We start from the raw sequence: 20,889 nt of genomic DNA, 5'->3' as shown, positions 1-20,889 counted from the left end.
CTCATAAACCTTTAAACACTGAACCACACAGAGTTTGGGAGAGTCCACGAAGTATGGATAAGAAATCGACCTTGAAGCACACTTCGTGCGACGCCCCAAGGTGAAGACCACCCCGTCCGGGGAAAAGACTCTCGCCGTGACATCCAAGGCGCGTACATCCGATACTCGTCTGCACGAAATCAGACATAGGAGCATTGCCAACTTCGCCGAAAGTTCCTTTAAGGACAGATACTTATTCGGCGGCCACGACAAAAAAAGGTTAAGCACCAGGTTAACATCCCAAAGAACCGAATAACGCGGTTCCGGAGGCAAAGATAGGCGAATACCACGCAGTAGGCGACAGACAAAAGGATGCTCTCCTAATGGTGCCCCTGCCACTGGCTGGTGGCCCGCCGAGATCGCTGACCGCATCGCATTGATAGTACGGTAGGCCAGACCTGTCGCGGCCGACTCCGCCAAATAGTTCAATGCAGGAACGACGCCTGCGACCAAGGGATCCAGATCTCGTCGAAGACCCCAGCGGGATCACTTATTCCAGGCAGAGCGATAACGTTTTGTCGTGCTGCTTGCCCAGGCTTTTGAGAGGAAATCCTCAGCCGGTCTCGAAAGGCCCGGCAGCGACCAACGTCGCCCGAAAGCCTCCACGCCATGAGGTGAAGAGAGCTCTGAGTGAGAAGGTGATGGAGCTCCCCGTCCGCGCTGAGAAGAAGCCGCGGAAACCGGGGGAGTAGGATTGGAGAATCCCAAGAAAGTTCCAGAAGAACTGGAAACCACACTTGAGATCTCCACCAGGGAGTCACCATCACCACATCCACCTGTTGGCGGCGCAGATGGGCCGCCGCTCTCAGTATCATCGAGAACGGGGGAAAAGCGTACGACTTCTCTCGGCTCCAGTCCTGGAGGAAGGTGTCCGTGGCCTCTGCTAGAGGGTCCGGCCTCCAGCTGAAGAAACGCGGGAGCTGGAAGTCCAGACGGGACGCAAAGAGGTCTACCGAGAACGGGCCCCAGGTATCGTCCAGCCACCTGAACACTTGTGGATCGAGTTTCCACTGACTGGAGTCCCGTAGATACCGGGAATGCCAATCTGCCACCTGATTGTCTTGGCCCGGCAAGTATTCCGCCGTTACCGACACCTGGCGCGCCAGGCACCAATTCCAGAAAACCTTCGCCAAGTCCGAAAGGGCTTTGGAGCGAGGGCCACCCAAATGGTTGACGTATCGCACAGCCGAGATATTGTCCATGCGAAGCAGGACGCAAGAACGAACTGTGTCTTTGGTCCAGCATTGTACCGCGAAGGACCTGGCCAATAGCTCCAGACAGTTGATATGGAGCTCTTGTTCTTCGGATGACCAGGCGCCGCCTGTAGAAAACTCTCCACAGCGAGCGCGCCAGCCCGCACGGCTGGCGTCGGACTCTATCACCAAGTCCGGGACAGGACCGAAAATCGCCCGGCCGTTCCAGGCTTCCATATGCGCGAGCCACCAATTCATTTCCTCCTTCACCTCGTCCGATAGGGGAACCACCTGATCGTACGTCAGGCCCCGTCGGAGGTGATGCGCCTTGAGGCGTTGAAGGGCTCGATAGTGCAGGGGCCCCGGAAAGATAGCCTGGATGGAGGAAGACAGCAGCCCCACCACCCGGGCAATCTGACGGAGAGACGTGTGCGATCGCGAGATCGTTTGGCGGAGGATGTGGCAGATCTTCCCTAGCTTCCTTGAAGGAAGGCTTAGGGTGCATTGCACTGAATCCACGGTGAAACCGAGGAACGGTCGGAACCAGAACAGACTTCCCGCTGTTGATCACAAAACCTAGCCCCTGGAGTAAGGATATTGTTTGGCGCAGCTGTAGATCCAACTGCTCGGGGCACTGAGCCATCAGCAGGATGTCGTGCAGATAAACTATCATCCGGATACCCTGGCTCCGTAAAACTTCCATCACCGGCCGGAGAAGCTTGGTGAGATACCAAGGGGCCGAAGCAAGCCCGAAAGGAAGGGCGGTAAACTCGAACACCTGATCCCCCCCCCACCGGAACTGCAAAAAGCGACGGTGCGGGGGTGAATGGGAACCACAAGGTACGCATCCTTGAGGTCCAGGCGTACCATCCAATCGTTTGGAAGAAGTACATCTCTCAAAAGATGGATACCCTCCATCTTGAAATGCCGGTAGACCAACCAACCTTTGAATTCTTTGAGGTTGATAACAGGACGCTTTCCACCATCTACCTTGTCCACCAAGAACAAGTTGCTCAAAAACCCCGCCGGGTGCCGAGTAGACAGGCAGATGGCGCCTTTGCGAAGCAGGTCTGAAACCTCTTCGTCGACTAGGCGTGTGTCCGCAGAAGAGAAAACGATAGGAGGAGGAGGTCTGACCTGTCTGGGCTGATCGTAGAATTCCACGTGGAAACCCCGGACAGTCTGTAAAACCCATGCGTCCGCCGTGATTGCGGCCCAGGCCTCTGGAAACAAGGGCAGACGACCCCCCCACGCGGACCTTGTCCGCCGAGATTACACTCAACGTTGGAGGCGTTCCCAGCAGTATTCTTGAATCCGCCAGGAAGCGTTGTCCTCTGGTTGCATATAAGTTGTTGTAGTTCTGCGAGGAGTTATACTGTCCTCGCCCGGAGCCTTGATTTCTGATGGTCGCTTGCTGACCACCACGGCCGGTCGAGCGCCCCCCCTCCGCGACTGGCCCCCCTGGAGAAACGCTGGTGGAAGACCCTTTTGATATTTGACTGGGCCCTATCTAGGGATGTAAAGGTATTAACGAACTTCCCCAGTTCCTTGATAAACGGTTCTCCAAAGAGACCCCCTTGTGCCACTGCCCCTGCTTCAGAAGAGGCCAGATCCCCTAACTTAGGGTCAAGTTTAATCAGGAGGGACCTTCTGCGTTCTGTGGACAGCGCGCAGTTCCCGTTTCCCAGGAACACCACCACTCTCTGCGCCCAGTTAGAGAGGACTTCAGGGGAGATGGTTGCCCCGGACACTTTGGCCTCCTTAGCCATGTCCAGAATTTTTGTTATGGGGCCTATGGCATCTAACAGCTTATCCAGGCAAGCCCGCCAGGAGCGATCAATCCCTTTCCTAGGGTCCTTAACAAATTTCGCTAAAAAGGTAGCCCTTTTTGGATCTAACTCTGGGGTCAGGGCAACCTTCCCCTCAAGCGTAGGCCTGGGGCATTCCCCACGCAAACAGCTCTTCGCCTCCTTTTCTAAGGGCTTGCGGAGGCGGCCAGCGACAAACTTCGCCACCTTCTCCCCAGGGGCCCAGGCCGCTGACCTCGGATGCATTATTTCGTCCGGGTCTAGCATACCTGAACTGTCCTGCGGAAGTTCGGCGGCGGAGCCCGAAGGCCGCCAAGAACGCTCCGACCCTTCGTCATCATCGGTGTCCGCCGGGGAGGTTGGCGCCGGTGACAAAGGAGCTGAACTTGCAGAGCCACCCGAGGGGCCCGGGGTTGGGGAGGACGTCGGGGCAGGATCTATCGCCTTCGCCAAGAATGCGTCGCGCAATTTCTCGAAAGCGTCTTTATCTACACCGCGCGCCGCACTCGACACCCCTTCCTTACAGGGTTTCTTAGGGACTGGGGGAGAACTCCCTGTCGGGGCTGTAGGATTAGCTGGGACCCCTAGGTGTGCCTGAGTCACCCTCTCGCACTCTTGTATGATACGTGCCGAGAGGCGATCCTCCATAGGTCCCACAATCTCTGAAACGCACCTATAAATAGAGCTATCTACGGCCTGGTAAAACTCGTTATCATTGAGGTAGCCCTGCGACTCCTCTTCCTCATAATACTCGTCCCCCATCTCTTCCAGTTGCCTAGTACTACCAAAAAGCCCCACGTGAAAGAAGGGACTAAAGTCAGTCTGAAGGATAGGGCAGCAGGCTATAGCCTGTACAAGAATTTGGGGCAGAACAAGCCTGCTCGCAGACGGTGCCCAGTAGAACTGGGAATATAGGGGGACACTCACCCCACTAGCGCGCTGGCCCTCTTTGCAAGACCGGGCCTCTGTCACCTCCCTGCACGCTAGAAGCTGTCAAAAGGAAGCCTTACAACATCTAGTGCCTTTGAACGCCCGCAGGCGGCAGCGCGGTCAAAACCGCAATACAGACCCCAGACGGGGCGTCAGCAGTGAATGTGGGGCTTAATACAGGCCCTATGAGCGTCAAGGTGAGGTGACCGGGCGAGTAACGGCAGAAATGTTCTCCTCAGCGCGGCTCTCTGACGAGACACCGCGCCGAGGAAAACAAGACGCTCTGGCTCCCCCTAGTGGCCGGAGGCGGCCGAAAACGGGCAAAATCGCGTAGGAGCAAGAAAATGCTCCCGCGACTGACAAAGGGCTCTGAAAAGAAAACGGAGCACAATAATAAACCCCACAATAGAGAAACACACAATAGTAGATACAGAAAAAAAAACAATAATCCACAATCATAAACAAATTGGGGCGAAAGGGAGAAAACCAACTTAACTGGCTGCGAAGCAGCGAAGAAAGAGGAAGTGGTCATGAAGGGGACGTCCTGTCTAGCTGCAGTGGAGACTAAGAAAGGACTATATTATGGACTGCCTAGAACTACTCATGGGAGTTGTAGTCGATGGACATTGTTTTTTCTGTTTTGCCCATATCCTTTGTTCTAAGGTAGGGCTGTTGTTATTTGGTATGTTTTTAGCTGCTGTGACTTTTGTAATAAAACAGCGAAGAAGGTACAAAAGCATAATCTGAAGCCTCCGGTCCTGACATAGAATCTGAATCATTAGTTGTATCACTTTCTTCATCCGATTTTTCAGGTGTAGGTATAGCAATAGTATGACTAGGATGAATCCACCTTTTTATTCCTCTACACTTTACTGCATTTGTTGTCACTAATATCACCTGTCTCGGTTTCTGCCACCTCGGCACTAGACAGTTCCTTCTTCGGTGAACTTTTGTTCTCACCCAATCTCCAGGTCTCAAATCATGTGTTTGCACTTTGTCTCTTGACTGTACTTCAGTTCCCACCTGATTAGACACAGAAGTCACGACGTCCGATAACTTCTTACAGTATTCCAAAATTGCACTGTCATTAATGCTCAACAGTTTTCCCACTGGTATAAATGCTTGTCTCATGACTCTGCCCATGAGTATATCATGTGGACTTAAACCTGTCTTTTTATCTGGTGTACTTCTTAGAGTCATCAAAACAAGTGGAAGAGCATCTGTCCACTTTATACCTGTAGCTAAACACATTTTTCCTATTCTGTTTTTGATCGTTCCATTTATTTGCTCTACAAATCCAGATGCTTCTGGTCTGTATGCACAATGTAACTTCTGCTCAATGTGCAAGGCTTCACAAATCAATTTTAACAGTCTGTTATCAAAATGTCCTCCTCTATCACTCTCAATAGTTACAGGAAATCCGTATCTTGGTATAATCTCTCTCAAAAGTAACTTTGCTACAGTAATTGAATCACTGTGACGTGTGGGGAATGCTTCTACCCATCTTGAAAACAAACAGACAATTACCAAAACATATTGTAGCCTGTTGTGTTTAGGCATTTCAATGAAATCCATCTGTAACCTGGTGAAAGGACCACCCTCCCGTCCTATGGTTCCCGTTCCCACAACCCTCTTTCTATTTGGGTTCATTTGTTGGCAAGTCAAACATCTCTGACAGAGAGATTCTTCAATCGTTCTAAATTTGGTATTAAACCAAGTTTCTTTGAAAAGCCTAATCATCGAATCTCTTCCAATATGACCTGGACCATGGTACATTCTGGCCATGTCAGCAATCATACAATTTGGTAAAACTATCTTGCCATCTTTGTAAGTCCAAACTCCATCCTCATCTCGCTGTCTACATTCTGCCTTTAACCATGTGTCTTTTTCCTCATCATCAGCTTCATCTTGTAAATCCCTGACTTCCTGCCATGTCTCAACTACTGATGTTAGCATTAATGAATTCGAAGCATGTTCATTGACCTTTTCCCGATTAAGTGCAAAATTGTTTCTTGCACAATACTTAGCAATTTCATCTGCATAAGCATTACCTTTGGTGATAAAATCTTCACCCTTCTGATGAGCAGCACATTTTACTACTGCAATTTCCTTTGGCAACTGTATGCAATCAATCTTTTGATAAATTTTGCATTTCTGATAGGTGAACCTGCTGATGTCATGTAGCCTCTCTGAGACCAGAGCTGTCCATAATCATGGACAACTCCATACCCATATTGGCCATCCGTTATTATCGTTATTCTCAAGCCCTTCACTATTTCACATGCACGAATTAAAGCAATCAACTCAGCTACTTGTGCTGAACGAATTCCTTCAAGACATGATGCTTCCACAACATCTGCAACTGTGCAGAGTGAGTAAGCTGCTCTTAAAACACCTCCTTCTGATCTCAGACAAGAACCATCTACAAAGTAGACATGATCTGAAATAGGCAAAGGTACATCTTTAATGTCTTGCCTTGGTACAGTATTCTAGAATATCCAAGCATTCATGATCTGCTTCATTTTCATTTCCTATTTCAGTTATAGTACCATCAGGTAACAATGTAGAAGGATTTAGATTCACACATCTTGCTATTGAAACATTATCTGATCCCAGAATTATTTTCTCATACTTAGTGAGTCTATTGCTTGTTGGATGCTGTGTTTTGCTTCTTGTAAGGAGAATCTCAACTGAATGGGGAACATAGACTTTTACAGGAAATCCCATTATAATTCCCTCACTCTGTTCTAGGCTCACACTAGTTGCTGCAACTGCTTTTAAGCAACCTGGTAATGCTTTTGCAACTGGATCAAGTACTGCTGAGAAATAGGCAATAGGTTTTCTCAGATTTCCATGTCTCTGTATTAACACAGACAATGCACATCCTTCCCTTTCACTACAATACAGCTCAAACTCTTTCTCATAGTCTGGCATGCCCAAAGCTGGAGCTTCACACAAGCTTCTTTTTAACTTTTCAAAAGCTTCCAACTCAGTTTCAGTAAGGATAATTGGATCTTGTATGTCTGATTTTGTCAATCTCTGCAATGGTTTCGCAATTATTGAAAATCCACTAATCCATTGACGACAGTAACCAACCATTCCCAAAACATTCTGACTTGCCTTTGTGTTTTTGGAGGTTGCATTCCCTGAATCATTTTAATTCTCTCAATTGTAACTTGTCTGATTCCTTTCGCAATTCTATGGCCAAGGTATTTTACTTCTTGTTTGCAAAACTGCAATTTTGCAGGAGATATCTTATGTCCCTCATCTGCCAAATGATTCAAAAGAGTAATTGTATCTGTAACACAATTTTCTCTTGTTTTTGCTGCCACTAGAAGGTCGTCAATATACTGTACCAAAGTTGATCGACCTGGTAAATCTAGATCTTCCAAAGATTTCTTTAACCACTCATTAAAGATAGGACTCTCTGTATACCCTTGAGGAATTCTACACCATGCGAGGGTCCTACTCTGGAATATGAACGCAAAGATTTCCTGGCTCTCTGGATGCAATGGAACAGTAAAGAAAGCATTGCAAAGATCAATGACAGTATACCATTCTGCATCATGTGGAATTTGGTAAAGAATGACGCAGGATTTGGAACAACTGGACAACAAGCAACAACAATTTGGTTAATCTTTCTCAAATCCTGAACAATTCTGTACGTTCCATTTGACTTTTTAATTCCCATAATCGGTGAGTTACAGGGACTGCTCTTAATTTCTTTTAAAACACCTTGTTTAATTAATTTTTCAATCACAGGAATGACACCCTCAATTGTTTCAGTTTTCATTTTGTACTGTGGAATGTTCGGAAAATCTATTCCCTGTTTCACAATTATTTTAACTGGATCCACATGTTTCATTAGACCCATTTCATTTCCTGTTAAATCCCAAATTTCAGCTTTGACTGTTTCTTTTAATTCTTCAGGTAAATTTTCTTTATCAAATACAGGAAATAATCCTGCTTCTTCTGCTTCAACCATTAACATAGTTAATTTGTACAGCCCATCTTCCTCCATTGTTTGTAATTCAATTCCTTCTGGTGAGCAATATATTTTGCAATTCATCTTGCACAATATATCTCTCCCCAACAAATTTACTGGACTGCTGTTGCAAACTACAAATCTGTGTTTGTCCTTATAGTTGCCAATTTCCACCTTCACAGGTTCTGTCAGATCTGTTTTAATTTGTTGATTACTTACACCGACTACCTGGATGGAATCCCCAGAGAGAGGTAGGTTTTCAATTTCCACTGATCTAACAGTAGAACGGGTAGCACCAGTGTCCACAAGAAAAGTGATTTCTACATCATTCACTTTTCCATTTACATATGGACCAGACTGGTCAACCTCAAGAGTGGCTCCAATTACACACTCTTCCTCCTCTCTCTGGCATCGTCAGAAACAGTCATCAGAATCACTTCCTTGGTTTCTAGTTATCAAAAATTGTCCTGATGCATTTTCCACATTCAGTCTTTGAGCTCTTATTACTTGTTCACCTCCGCTGAATCCTGTACTTTGGTTATACCTCTGACCACCCCCGCAGTTTGGAAGAGGAGGCTGTGGAATCTGACTCTGTTGATGCACTAACTGTTGCTGTAGCTGTTGCTGAAGACTCAAGTCGTTTAACTGTCGCTGTAGCTGTTGCTGCAGATTTACATCGTTTTGCATCTGTGAATTTAATGTTGTATTTTTTAAATTTCTGGGCGGGTTTTTACTCGCGCTTCCAGTGTCCAATTTCGCCACAATTAAATCAAGGTAATTTCTGTTTTAATTCTTCAATGTTAAAATTAAATTTTGACTTGTTAAAATTATTTTTGAACTTTCCCTGACCCTGATTCTGGTTTTGATTCTGAACAAAATTTACATTTTTATTCTCAAGACTTGCAATTTGATGTTCTGCTACTTTTACCTGTGCCCACATTGCTTTCTCTTTTAAATTCTTTTGTTTTACTTCCAATTAATCACTGCAGTATTTAGCCTTTCTCAAAATATCATCAACTGAATTTGACTGCCATCCTACAATATTATTTCTGATCATTTCCCAATTTCTGGTCTGAGACCATAAACAAATCTGTAAATAAAATGGCTCATCTTTTTCATCTAATTTTTCATAGCCACTGTACTGTTTAAAAACCAGAAGTAACCTTTCATAAAATGAATGAACTGATTCTTTTGGTTCCTGATTCGTTCTGTCTATTTTTACCCAATCAACTTCCTTTGGGGCAATTTTCTTTTTCAACCAGTAAGTCACTTTGTCATATAGATCCATGACCTCAGATGCTGGAGCACCTGTCTCTTTAATTCACTCCGGTTCTACTTTTGGCCAACTCACAGCAATTTTACATTCTGTCCAAAGATCTGATGGGACAACTATGTCAAAAAATCCATCCAGATCAATCCATAGAACTTTTGAAACTTTGATAAATATATCCACCTGCCGATACCATTCCACAGGCTTTTACCTCAGCCGAGGAAAATCATTTGTAAAAAGCAGAATATCCTGTCTTGACCATGGGACATGAACATATCCACCACCAGCGATTTCCCTCATTGGAAGTTGTCTAGATAGTTTTTCTAACCTTTCGTCTTCCTTCTTTTTGGTCCACTCACTCTCCATTTACTCAGATCACCTAATCTTTTGATGTATACAATCAGCTCTTTTATGTGCATAATTCTTCCCATTGTATTAAAGTTCGCAATGTCTTTCTCAGTAAAATCTAATCTGTAATGTTTTCCAAACTTTTTTTGTTTACTAAAATCAAAATCCAATTCTGCAGCTAATTCCTCTAATTGATCATATTTGTTTTTAGTTTTCCACTGAATGCTTTTGCTGATGAACAGAAGTTCATCATCCCGATAATACTTCAAACTGTCAGGACCAATTGTTCCAATTATTAACTCTTCTAAATCTGCTTTTAGTTTTGCCACATCAAGTTTAGAAGTGGACTCTGTTTTCTCTGATAATTCAGTATCTGACTGCACCCATTGGAGTTATATTTAATGAATCTTGATTAAAAGTTAAATCAGGCATTTTTGTTTTCTCCCGATGTATTTCAGTTAATTCCGAATAAAACTTTTCAGCTACTTTCTGAATTTCTGCATTTAATGGAATTGTCAAACCTGTTTGTTTAATTTCTCCTTTATCAAAAACAGGTTGGACAGGACCAATCGTTACTGGAACTGTCACCGCTTCCATGCCCTTTGATAAATGTCAAATTAATTCCTCTTTTGATCGTAAATATTCTGATGTATTTGTAACTTCTTCATCTCTCCCAGTTCCCATTGAATTTCTAGGAGCTTCTCTTCTCATTGGGGTTTCAGAAAATTTTTTACTCTCATCATAGACACTACAAGGAGTTTCAAAAGATTCAGAATTATTCGGGTATAATCTGGGTAATTCTTCATTTAAAGGAGGTGCACTCGGTGTGGTCCCTGGAGAAACTATCGGAGTAGACCATGAACAAGCTGGTTTTAGTGGGGTCTGCTTTTTATTTGTAGTAAAAATTTCTTCTAAAACTGCATCTTCTGATTCACTTTCTACAACAGCATTATTTTTCTTTTGAATACTCTTTTCACCTGGTATTCCAGAAACCATTTCTCTTATTACATAAAGACCCTCACACATGTCTGCCTGTCTCCACACTCGCATCCTATCCTCATGTGTTTCTCGTTTGTAAATCAATGTTTTAGGAGGTCTAATTAAACCATTTGCTTCCTTCTGAAGTTGAAACATCTCATCCTCCCATTCAACTAAAGCCTCAAATTGTGTTGGTCTAGGCTTTGGAACAAGAGCTGTCATTCTTTCTCTTAAGTGTCTCAAAATCCTCATATTAAAGGAACCATTTTCTGGCCAAGCTAATACTCCATCTTTAGTGTAATTTTTCCAAACATCAAACCATAAGCAGGTATGATAACCATATTCACCTTCCATATACGCTGCAGGTGTTTTGTATTTATGAAGTAATATTCCACCTCGCGTTTCAATTTTCTTATCGGGTAAAATAAAAATTTTAAATCTTTGGATGAACGTAGGCTTTTTCTCTACCTTTTTGTAGAAATAACTCATTTTTAAATTAAATTCGCTTAATTGAAATGTTCGTAAACACTTCCTGTATGTTCCGCTAAACTAGCCAATCCGTGCGCGAAACACACCAACAGACCAATGAGGTTCGAGCTACGTCACCACCTTGCTCAACCAATAAGAACAGAGCTTTCCACAAAAGTCAATCAGTGTCTAGCTCGTCTAAATCACGTGAGCCAATCAGAATACAGAATACATCTACCATTCTTCATTTAGTCCAGCAGGATTCTCCTCATACCTGTATAAAATAAAAGACACCACATAGACAAAAGCATATATAAAATAGGCACATGCAATTAATTGAACAGCCGCAATTAATATTTGACAAGACAATAGACAAACAAGGTTAGTAAATTATTCTTAAAACGTACTTGCTGCAACATAGAGCACATAATGTTATTCCCACGTGTTCGTGTATGCAACTTTAATCTAGGTTGAATTGATAAACACACAACACACATCATTATTAATTATTTATGGAAGAGTAACTTCACGAGCTGAAATGAATGTATTTCTGAAACTCGCTCCATCACTTCAACAGGAAGTTCTAGCACTTCTAGAAAACGATGCTATTCAAGTGGTCCCTTTACAGGAACAAGGAACAGGAGTCTACTCCCTGTACTTCCTAATCCCCAAGAAGGACGGGACACTGAGACCAATTCTCGACCTCAGGCCCCTCAACCACTACATACAATCAGATCATTTTCACATGATCACTTTACAACAAGTACTCCCATTACTAGAACAGGGAGATTTTCTTTCAACACTAGACCTAAAGGATGCCTATTTTCATGTTCCTATACATCCTGCGCACAGGAAGTATCTAAGATTTGTCATACAAGGACAACACAATCAGTTCAAAGTCCTTCCATTCGGGGTCACAACAGCACCACGAGTGTTTACAAAGTGCTTAGCAGTAGTAGCAGCACATCTCAGAAGACAACAGATACATGTCTTCCCTTACCTCGACAACTGGCTCATAAAAGAAAGATCGTTCAACCAGTGTGTACAACACACAAAACAAACGATTCAAACATTACACGACTTAAGGTTTACAATAAACTACACCAAGTCGCACCTAGAGCCTTCGCACGTTCATCAATATCTAGGAGCTACCATAGACACATCGGCAGCTCTAGCGTATCCCAGTCAAGCCAGGATTCAAAGCATTCAGAACTTAGTCTCCCTTTTTCAATGCCAACACTCTCTTCAAGCCAGAGTGTTCATGAAACTAATAGGCATGATGGCGTCTTGCATCTTCATAGTTCCTCACGCAAGATTGCAAATGCGCCCACTACAAGAATGTCTAGCACATCAGTGGAATCAGGCTCAAGGTCAGCTCACAGACCTGGTGTTGGTGGACAGCCGTACATATCGCTCTCTGCAATGGTGGAACACCAAAAACTTGACAAAGGGACGGCCGTTCCTAGACCCTATTCCACAAAGAGTGCTCACAACAGATGCATCCCTCACAGGATGGGGAGCCCATCTCTTGCATTATACCACACAAGGCCAATGGAACAACCAACAGAAACAGTTCCACATCAACCATTTAGAGTTGCTAGCAATTTTCCTAGCACTCAAAACTTTTCAAGTACAAAACAAAGCTGTTCTAATCCGGACGGACAATATGACAGCCATGTATTATGTACAAAAACAGGGGGGGACACACACTCTCTGCAACTGTCCCAGCTTGCACAAAACATTTGGAGATGTGCCATCCCTCAAAACATACACCTGACAGTAGAACACCTTCCAGGAATTCACATAGCAGATCTGTTGAGTCGTCAGTCACAACAGATTCACGAATGGGAGCTGCACCCACAAGTTCTCCAACCATTATTCCAAAGGTGGGGGCATCCACAGATGGATCTGTTTGCCACCCACGAAAACGCAAAATGCCCAACCTTCGCCGCCAGGTTTCCACACCACGATCGGAGGGAAATGCGATATGGATGAACTGGTCAGGCAGATTTGCGTACGCTTTTCCGCCTCTCCCACTCCTTCCACTAGTAGTACGCAAGCTCAGACAACAGTCTCTCAAACTAATACTAGTGGCCCTCACATGGGCACGTCAGCCGTGGTTCACCACGCTACTAGATCTCTCACTGGTTCCACATCAGAAATTACGGCTAACGCCATTCCTGTTAACACAGAACCATGGAGAAATAAGGCACCCAGAACCAAACCAACTGAATTTGGCGATCTGGCTCCTGAGGTCTTAGTTTGGCTACTTAAACCTACCACAAGACTGTATGAACATAATTAAAGAAGCTAGAAGACCCACTACCAGAGCATGTTATGCTAAGTGGAAAAAAATTGCAATATACTGTAACAACAATCACATTGATCCACTGGATGTTTCCATCCAAAATATTATTTGCTACCTTCTACTCCTACAAAGGTCCAACTTGGCTTATTCTTCCATACGCCTGCATCTAGCAGCAATTGCAGCTTATTTATAAAATAGACAGCATCTATCTCTCTTTAGAGTACCTGCAATAAAAGCATTTACGGAAGGATTAAAACTAATAATCCCACCTATGTTACCACCTGCACCAGTATGGAACCTAAACGTGGTCCTTACAAGACTTATGGGTCCCCTTTTTGAGCCTTTACACAAGTGTGAACTGCAATTCCTAACATGGAAAACTGCCTTCCTTGTTGCCATCACCTCTCTCAGAAGAGTTAGTGAAATACAAGCATTTACAATAGAAGAACCATTTTTTCAAATACACCCTAACAAAGTGGTTCTTAGACCCAATCCAAAATTCCTGCCAAAGGTTATTACTCCTTTTCACCTTAACCAATCGGTAGAGTTACCAGTGTTTTTTCAAAAACCGGACTCTGTTGCAGAAAGAGCTTTACACACCTTAGATGTTAGAAGAGCTCTACTATACTACACAGACCAGGACTAAATCCTTCCGAAAGACAAAACAACTATTTGTATCTTTCTCTCCCCCACACAAAGGCAATCCCATCTCTAAAGGAGGAATTGCCAGATGGATTGTAAAGTGTATTCAAATATGCTATCAAAAAGCTAAACGTACACGAACAGTTCCTCCTAGAGCGCACTCCACTCTCAAACTAGAAGCCTCTATGGCTTTCTTAGGAAACCTACCATTAGAGGACATATGCAAGGCAGCAACATGGTCTACAATACACACCTTCACTAAACACTATTGGGTTGATGTGCAAGCCAAGCACCAAGCTGAAATAGGCCAAGCTGTCCTTAAAACACTATTTCAGTATGCTGCAACGGATACAAGCGTCCACCGCTAGGGGAGACACTGCTGCACAATCGTTGCTAAGTGTACAATCTGCAGCTCATATGCCTCGAACGGAATATGCTACTTACCAGTATGCATCTGTTCTTGGCATGTAGAGCTGCAGAGTTGTACACTCCCTCCCGCCTCCATGGGACTTGTATCCGTTCCAGTACTCATCTTACTTAGATGCACACGCATGGACATCCTTTTCTCTTTACTTCTACTAACTCCATCTTTTCCAATCATGGCAAAAAACAATCTGAGGATGGAGTTGATGACCATGCGCAGTATTGTCCAAGGGAGGAGTCACCTATCTCGTGACTACAAAGACTTCTTCCAAGAAGACAACAACCTGCAATAATCCGAGCCCAACACCAGGTGGCGATCTATTGCTAAGTGTACAACTCTGCAGCTCTACATGCCAAGAACAGATGCATGCTGGTAAGTAGCATATTCCTTTTGAATGCTTTACATACCTGTCTTTGAAGTTAAGCCTGTCTGCTCGCAGCCACGTTACCAAGGGTTGAGCAAAGGAATAATTTTCTAAGACCTATGCTGAGTCCTATCATGTGTTAGTGGCCTTAAACCTACATTTGCCCCTACCAATAACCCTCTTTCCAACATACCAGATATATCCTAAAGTGCCTTGTGAATAGGCCCTAAAGTATTTTGTTCATTTGTTCTCTTAGCAGCCTTCTTTATCCTTGTGTTTCTTTTGGATCGTAGAATGACTTTGAGAAGACAAAGTTTCAGCGGGAGCAGGAGGAGAAGCTGATAATAAGTGCTTGGTACAACATGGTAAGTGCTACGTTGCCAGCAACTGGATGGGTGTGATTTGGGCCGTTGTGAAAAGGAGGTGCTAAAGTCCTTGTGAGGAGCTGGGAAAAAGGTATAAGTTTGGTTAGGGCAGAGTGGGGTTGTACGGAGTGGCTGAGTTGTTGGCTCTTGATGTGCTTCCTAGAGAATTACCAGATCATTGTTATACTGAAGTTTGCATTGGTATGTTGAATATGTACCAGGTAGCCCGCATTGCACTACCAACACTCCAGAGGAACCCCTATAACGGGGGTTTGGCCCTACCAGACATTAGCTGAAAAAATTATATAGGGGTTCTGCCCAAATGACCCTCCAAAACCTGGGCTAGGTACATCACAGGGATGAAAAAGTAGAACAAAGGGGATGTGGAGGGATAAATTCAAAAAAACTTTTTTTCTCTCAAGATATATTCAATTATCTTGTAGTGTACAATTATTTGTCAAGAATATATTTTCACAAATTTGCAAATACAAATGTACGCATCACAGGACAAGGTGGCACACAACATAGGAAAAAATGATGAAAAAGTTATACATATTTATCTATATACATTATACAAATACATTATATACATTACATATAAACAAACCTGGTGTACCCTACAAAAAAGAAAAAATAATATGGAATAAACTATATTCACAAAACCTTAAAGACATTAGGGCGTACTATAGAGCTTCCCATCTTATTGTAATTAATGAATGAACTCATGCACCTGGGGACCACCTGACATATAGGCTGGAAAGATTGCAAATCTGATAGACTACTAGCCGCAGATTCCTTAACGTAGAATATCCCCAGGCATGAGACTGGATCCGGAAAACTTTTTGCCACAGCATCCCTGCACGCCGGGGGGACGGCATCACTCGACTCCGCCCAGGTGACGTCCGCGACGTCAGCGAGGTCACAAGTCCCACCCGGCGCGTCTACGTCAGTTTTTTCCTTTTCCGCGTGCAGCGGATCCGGTCTTTGCTCGGGCCTGTTTAGGCCCCCTCTTTTCTTCCTCATTGTGACTATTTTTGGTGGAACAGTGTGCGAATGCCTTCGGGCTTCAAAACTTGCACGTCGTGTAGGCGTCTTTTGTCGGCGACGGACCCTCACCTCATTTGTATGTGGTCTTTAGGAGAAGATCATGGCACCACTGATTGTGAGGCGTGCCGACAGTTGAAGCCGAAGTCTCTGCGGGAGTCCCGGATGAAACTACTCTCAGCGCATCTCTCAAGGTCTGCTTCCTCCCCTCGATCTTCCTCGGCAGACTGCTTCAGATGCGGCCGTTGTTGTACTCGCCCCTCTCCGATGTCGCCAGAGCGTCGCTCCCTGGTGGGTAAGTGTCGCAGGTGGTCCCCGGGGGCTGGTTTTCAGCCTGCCAGGGGCGTGGGCTCTCCGCGTGTCGTCCTCCTATCCACCATTTCCCGGTGAGGGGCGTCGAGAGTCCAGATGGAGACATACGCAGCAGCTTTGCAGGCCTCGCTAGGGCCTCCTCCTCCTCCTTCCCCTCCTGGGGCGTCAGCAGATCCCTGGCCTTGCATGGGGCCCTCTGCTGCGGCTCCGGCCCTAGTTCGGATACAGGCTTGGAGGATGTGGTGCTGTTGGGGTGTGGCTCCTCTGGGGTCCCTCCTTCGGACCACGGCGTCTCTGCCTCGCCGCAAACTCCAGCGGGAGTCCCTGTGGTGTCGTAGGGGTTCGGCCGCATCCCTGAGCCCCGCTCAGCCCTCTGGGCAGGCGGAGGCCTTGTCCACGCTTGAGCTGACGGCGCCGGCACATGCTGGTCTGGGCAGCGCCACAGGGGTCGTGGGCCCTCCTCGTCCCGCTTTGGGTCATGGTTGGGCGGGGACCCCCCGTCCCCTTCCGGGCGCCTCTCCCCGCAGGTGGCTGCCTCGTCAGACGGCGAGTCGGAGGTTGAAATGTAGTTGCCAGACCTGCAGGAAAAAACCTACCCTTGGGTAATTGGCCAAGAGGGATGCTGTCAGTCCTGGAATAAGTAACCATAAGACAAAGGTAGCGGACAATAAAGACCGCATCTAACCTCTGTCCCGAAAATTAATTCACACGAGTATTTAAGTGTGTGCACGCTACAAGCACCTGCTGCCAAGGTGCACGTACCAAAACAGATTTCAAGTAACAATATAGAATGTAGCGGTGCACCACATCAATAACCAAAAATGGATAAGAGGAGAATATGGCTTGGTAGTTCGGGCTGGACTGTTCCCATGAGGCACAGGGTCAGACTGATTTGCATATAGCCATGTCTGAACTGGGGTAGCAGAGTGGGCTAAAGAACGGTGATGGATTAAACCCAGATCTTTTGACTGGGTGTGAGTGTTTGATTGATTCAGATGCTCCGTCCATCACCACCCCCTTTTGTACCGCATAAGAGGAGAATATACCTCAATGAAACAAATTGTATGCGGTTCTTGTCTTATATTTTCTTTTCTTGAAAAGCATCACACACATGTAGTGAAGACAGCCAACGTGTTTTGTCCATAACAATGGATTTCTTCAGAGCAATTATAGTCTCAGACCGTACTCAACCAAGTGTCTGCGTCGCGAAGCGGTAGTCCTGAAATATATAGTGAGATTTCACAAAAGGCCTTGGATTGTGGACATTTAGTAAATGAAGCTGAAAACTCTGAATTTGATTTCTTTAGAACTTGGATCAGCTCTGAAGATGTCTAGGAAGAGAAGATCGCTGTGAAAGAGCACAACTGCATCTTAAAATGGAAGAGGGACCATTGACTCAAGAAAGTACTTCAGGCTTCCTGTAGCTTCTTTTTTTTCTATGGAAGAGCCTTTTGAGGATCAATCCCTGTAACAGGATCTATGTGAAGGAGTGGTGCGGGACCCTTCCAATAGATATTTCCAACCACAGATTCCTCACCTGTGAATACCCCCAGGCAACAGACTGTATCCGGAGAATTTGTTTCAGCAGTCCCCTCACTTTGGTAGATAGTATCTTCTGGCTCCGCATCTGGTATGTCCCACCCCACATGTGACATTAGAGCCCCTACATTGTCACCACCTCCTTGCGCTGAAGTCAGTCCTTTGTTTTAGCACCTTCCGACGTGGATCTTGAGCTCCATCTCTGAATTCTGTCAGGTTTAAAAAAAAGAAAATGTAATTTTATCATTTTTTCAAAAAACAATAGTACAGTGAAGGTCCATAAGGTAGCTAACATATATACAACATAGTCTGTCCTGTTTCAACTTAGAGTACACATTATATTTTATAATAAACAATTATTATGCACAAGGTGATAGGAACTCTACTCTTCATCCCGTGTTGTGCTGCCTGGGTAGTTAGTTCTGTCTGTGAGCTCACTGATGTTTGTGCCAGCAAGTATGAGTGGAAGGGTTGCCATATGTCAAGTGGTCTGGACGCTGTTGGTTGCAATTGACCAGAGAGATCGCAATTAGTGTTGCAGTACGACATGCTGAACATCCAGCCTTTTAACATCGGTGGGTGTTTACTCCCCCAGTGTAATGGAACTTCACGTTTTGCCAACAATAACGCTAAAGCACAGAAGCGCTGAGAGGATTTGGGGAGGTCTTGTACGTATTCTATCAATGCTTGTAGGGGTGAAGGAGAAATGTTCATGCCTGCCATGCGAGAGAGTTCGTTAAACACCCCTGTCCAAAATTGGGCCACCTTATCACATGTCCATGGCCTGTTTGCATTTGTCACCCCGAGTGGGATGGGTATGCTCAGACGTGAGTCCCATGCTCTCCACACCACTGGAGTTAAGCTATCCTGGCTGAAGACGACTGATAGCCGGAAACCGGTCCTAGGACGCTTGATTCCGGTCCAGGAAAAACATGGCTTGGCAGTTCGGGCTGGACTGTTCCCATGAGGCACATGGTCAAGGCTGATTTGCATATGGCCATGTCTGAACTGGGGTGGGTGGAGTGCAAAAAAACGATGGATTTAGGCCCAGATCTCTGTACTGGGGTGAATGTATGACATTGTTCTGCATTCTGTCCATCAATTGTTGTTTTTGCTGTTTGCAAAACATGCCATTGGGATGTTGCATCTGGGGCATGTGGTAGCGTGCTGGGTCTATTTGGTGCACCTTAGTAGAGGTGATGTAAGCCTGACATAAAAACGTATAATGTAATATTTTATGCTTATGGTTGAAGGAGACTTTGCGTGTTTGTTCACAACAGAAGCGCCACTGAGTGTCCGTGAGGGGTTGCCCCGGGTCTTGTTCCCACGCCAGCCGTATCCCCTCATCCTTTGTTGGGAGCATGGCAATGGTGGCTGTGTACAGTCTGGACGCAAGATGTTCCCCACCACTGTCCTTAATAAGTAGCGTCAATGGGAGGAAGTCGGTGTTCAAGTGGGTAGCTGGTAATCCGTGATCGGAGCGCCCTCTACAACCTTCATAATATAAACTGATCAATGAATGTGTCTTCTCTGAGTCTGGCATCTTGTACAGAAGAAAATACGTGTCTGCTGTGGAATAAGTCCCGAAATGTAGCTAAATTCAATTAAGTTTCGCTGCACTGTTGTCTCCTGTGTAATAAGTACCCAGAGTTTCCCCGCTAGGGAAAGTGCCGAGGAATAAAGAAGTTGCGCCCCCGTCGCCCATGTAAGCTGTTTCTTGGCCCAGCTGGTAGTTGATAATGTCTGCAGATCCTGTGGATCCCGTGCCAAGCTAATCGGCAGCAAGGCCGACAGGGGAGAGGGATGTGATAGGTCCACCTCAGGTCGTAAGTAAGGGATCCGAGAGTCAGAGGGAAACCAGTGCCTTGAAAAGCTGCACTGTGGGACCAAGTAATAGATGCGGAAATTCGGGATCCTGAACCCGCACGTTCATATGGCAGTGTCCGTGCATCCCAGCAGACCCCAGGCTGTACACCCTCCCCCCACCCACCCTCCCCAATTCGATTCGTATTAGATTTGATTGGAGTGTGGCAAAGAAACTCCTGTACAAAGGTATTGGTATGTTGTGAAAGAAATATAGAAACTGTGGAAGGACGACCATTTTAATCAGGGTGATTCTTCACGCCATAGTTGGAGCTTATTTCAACCAGCAATCAACCTTGTCGCTCAGTTTCTCCATTGCTTGGACTTAATTGAGTTAGAGAATCTGCGATGGGTCTTTATGAATGTGAATGCCTAAATATTTAACGGAGTCTTCGCACCACTTTAATGGGAACTCTGTGTTCCGTTCACAGTGGGCCGCGGTCAGAGGGAAGACCTCTGATTTGGACCAATTAATGTACAGACCCGATAGGGCGCTGTGACGAGTGACCTTGTGAAGAATAGGCCCTAGGTTATCGTCGGGTTGCCTCACATAGAGAAAATCCCACCTCATTCACAAGGTCAAGAGAACACCTACTACTCCTACAAGAGGAAGTTCAAGCTCTGCTTCAAAAGGGACCCATAAAGCTTGTCTCAAAGCAATACCACGGACACTGGATGTACTCGCTGTATTTCCTCATTCCAAAGAAAGACTGCACCTTAAATCCTTTACTAGACCTTAGGCTTCTCAACAAGTGCATCTTGTCCGAGCACTTCCACATGGTGACACTTCATGACAGCCATATACCTCAAAGACGCCTGTTTCCATATACCAATACACCCAGCCCATTGGCGCTTCCTCCGATTTTAAGTAAGGGGCCAACATTATCAATTCAAGGTGTTAACTTTGGTGCAGTAGTTACTCCAAATGGCAATGTTTTGCTGTAGTAGCTACTCATCTCCGACGGGGGTGGTGGGGGCACACACATGTTCCCCTATCTAGACGATTGGC

At 45.4% G+C, this 20,889-nt stretch overlaps 1 protein-coding gene across 3 annotated transcripts in view; it reads left to right on the top strand.

Moving 5' to 3' along the window:
• The window catches only part of HOOK2 (hook microtubule tethering protein 2), a 406,674-nt gene that overhangs the window by 334,702 nt on the left and 51,083 nt on the right, over positions 1-20,889 (top strand). For all 3 annotated transcript variants that reach the window (XM_078689227.1, XM_078689226.1, XM_078689228.1), the window contains exon 21: positions 15,051-15,122. In XM_078689227.1, the coding sequence (XP_078545353.1) occupies positions 15,051-15,122 (72 nt within the window). The remainder of the gene's footprint in view (positions 1-15,050; positions 15,123-20,889) is intronic.

Source organism: Lissotriton helveticus, chromosome 1_1 (assembly GCF_964261635.1).
Source record: "Lissotriton helveticus chromosome 1_1, aLisHel1.1, whole genome shotgun sequence".
Taxonomy (NCBI): Eukaryota; Metazoa; Chordata; class Amphibia; order Caudata; family Salamandridae; genus Lissotriton; species Lissotriton helveticus.
This window is presented reverse-complemented; position numbering and strand designations above follow the sequence as displayed.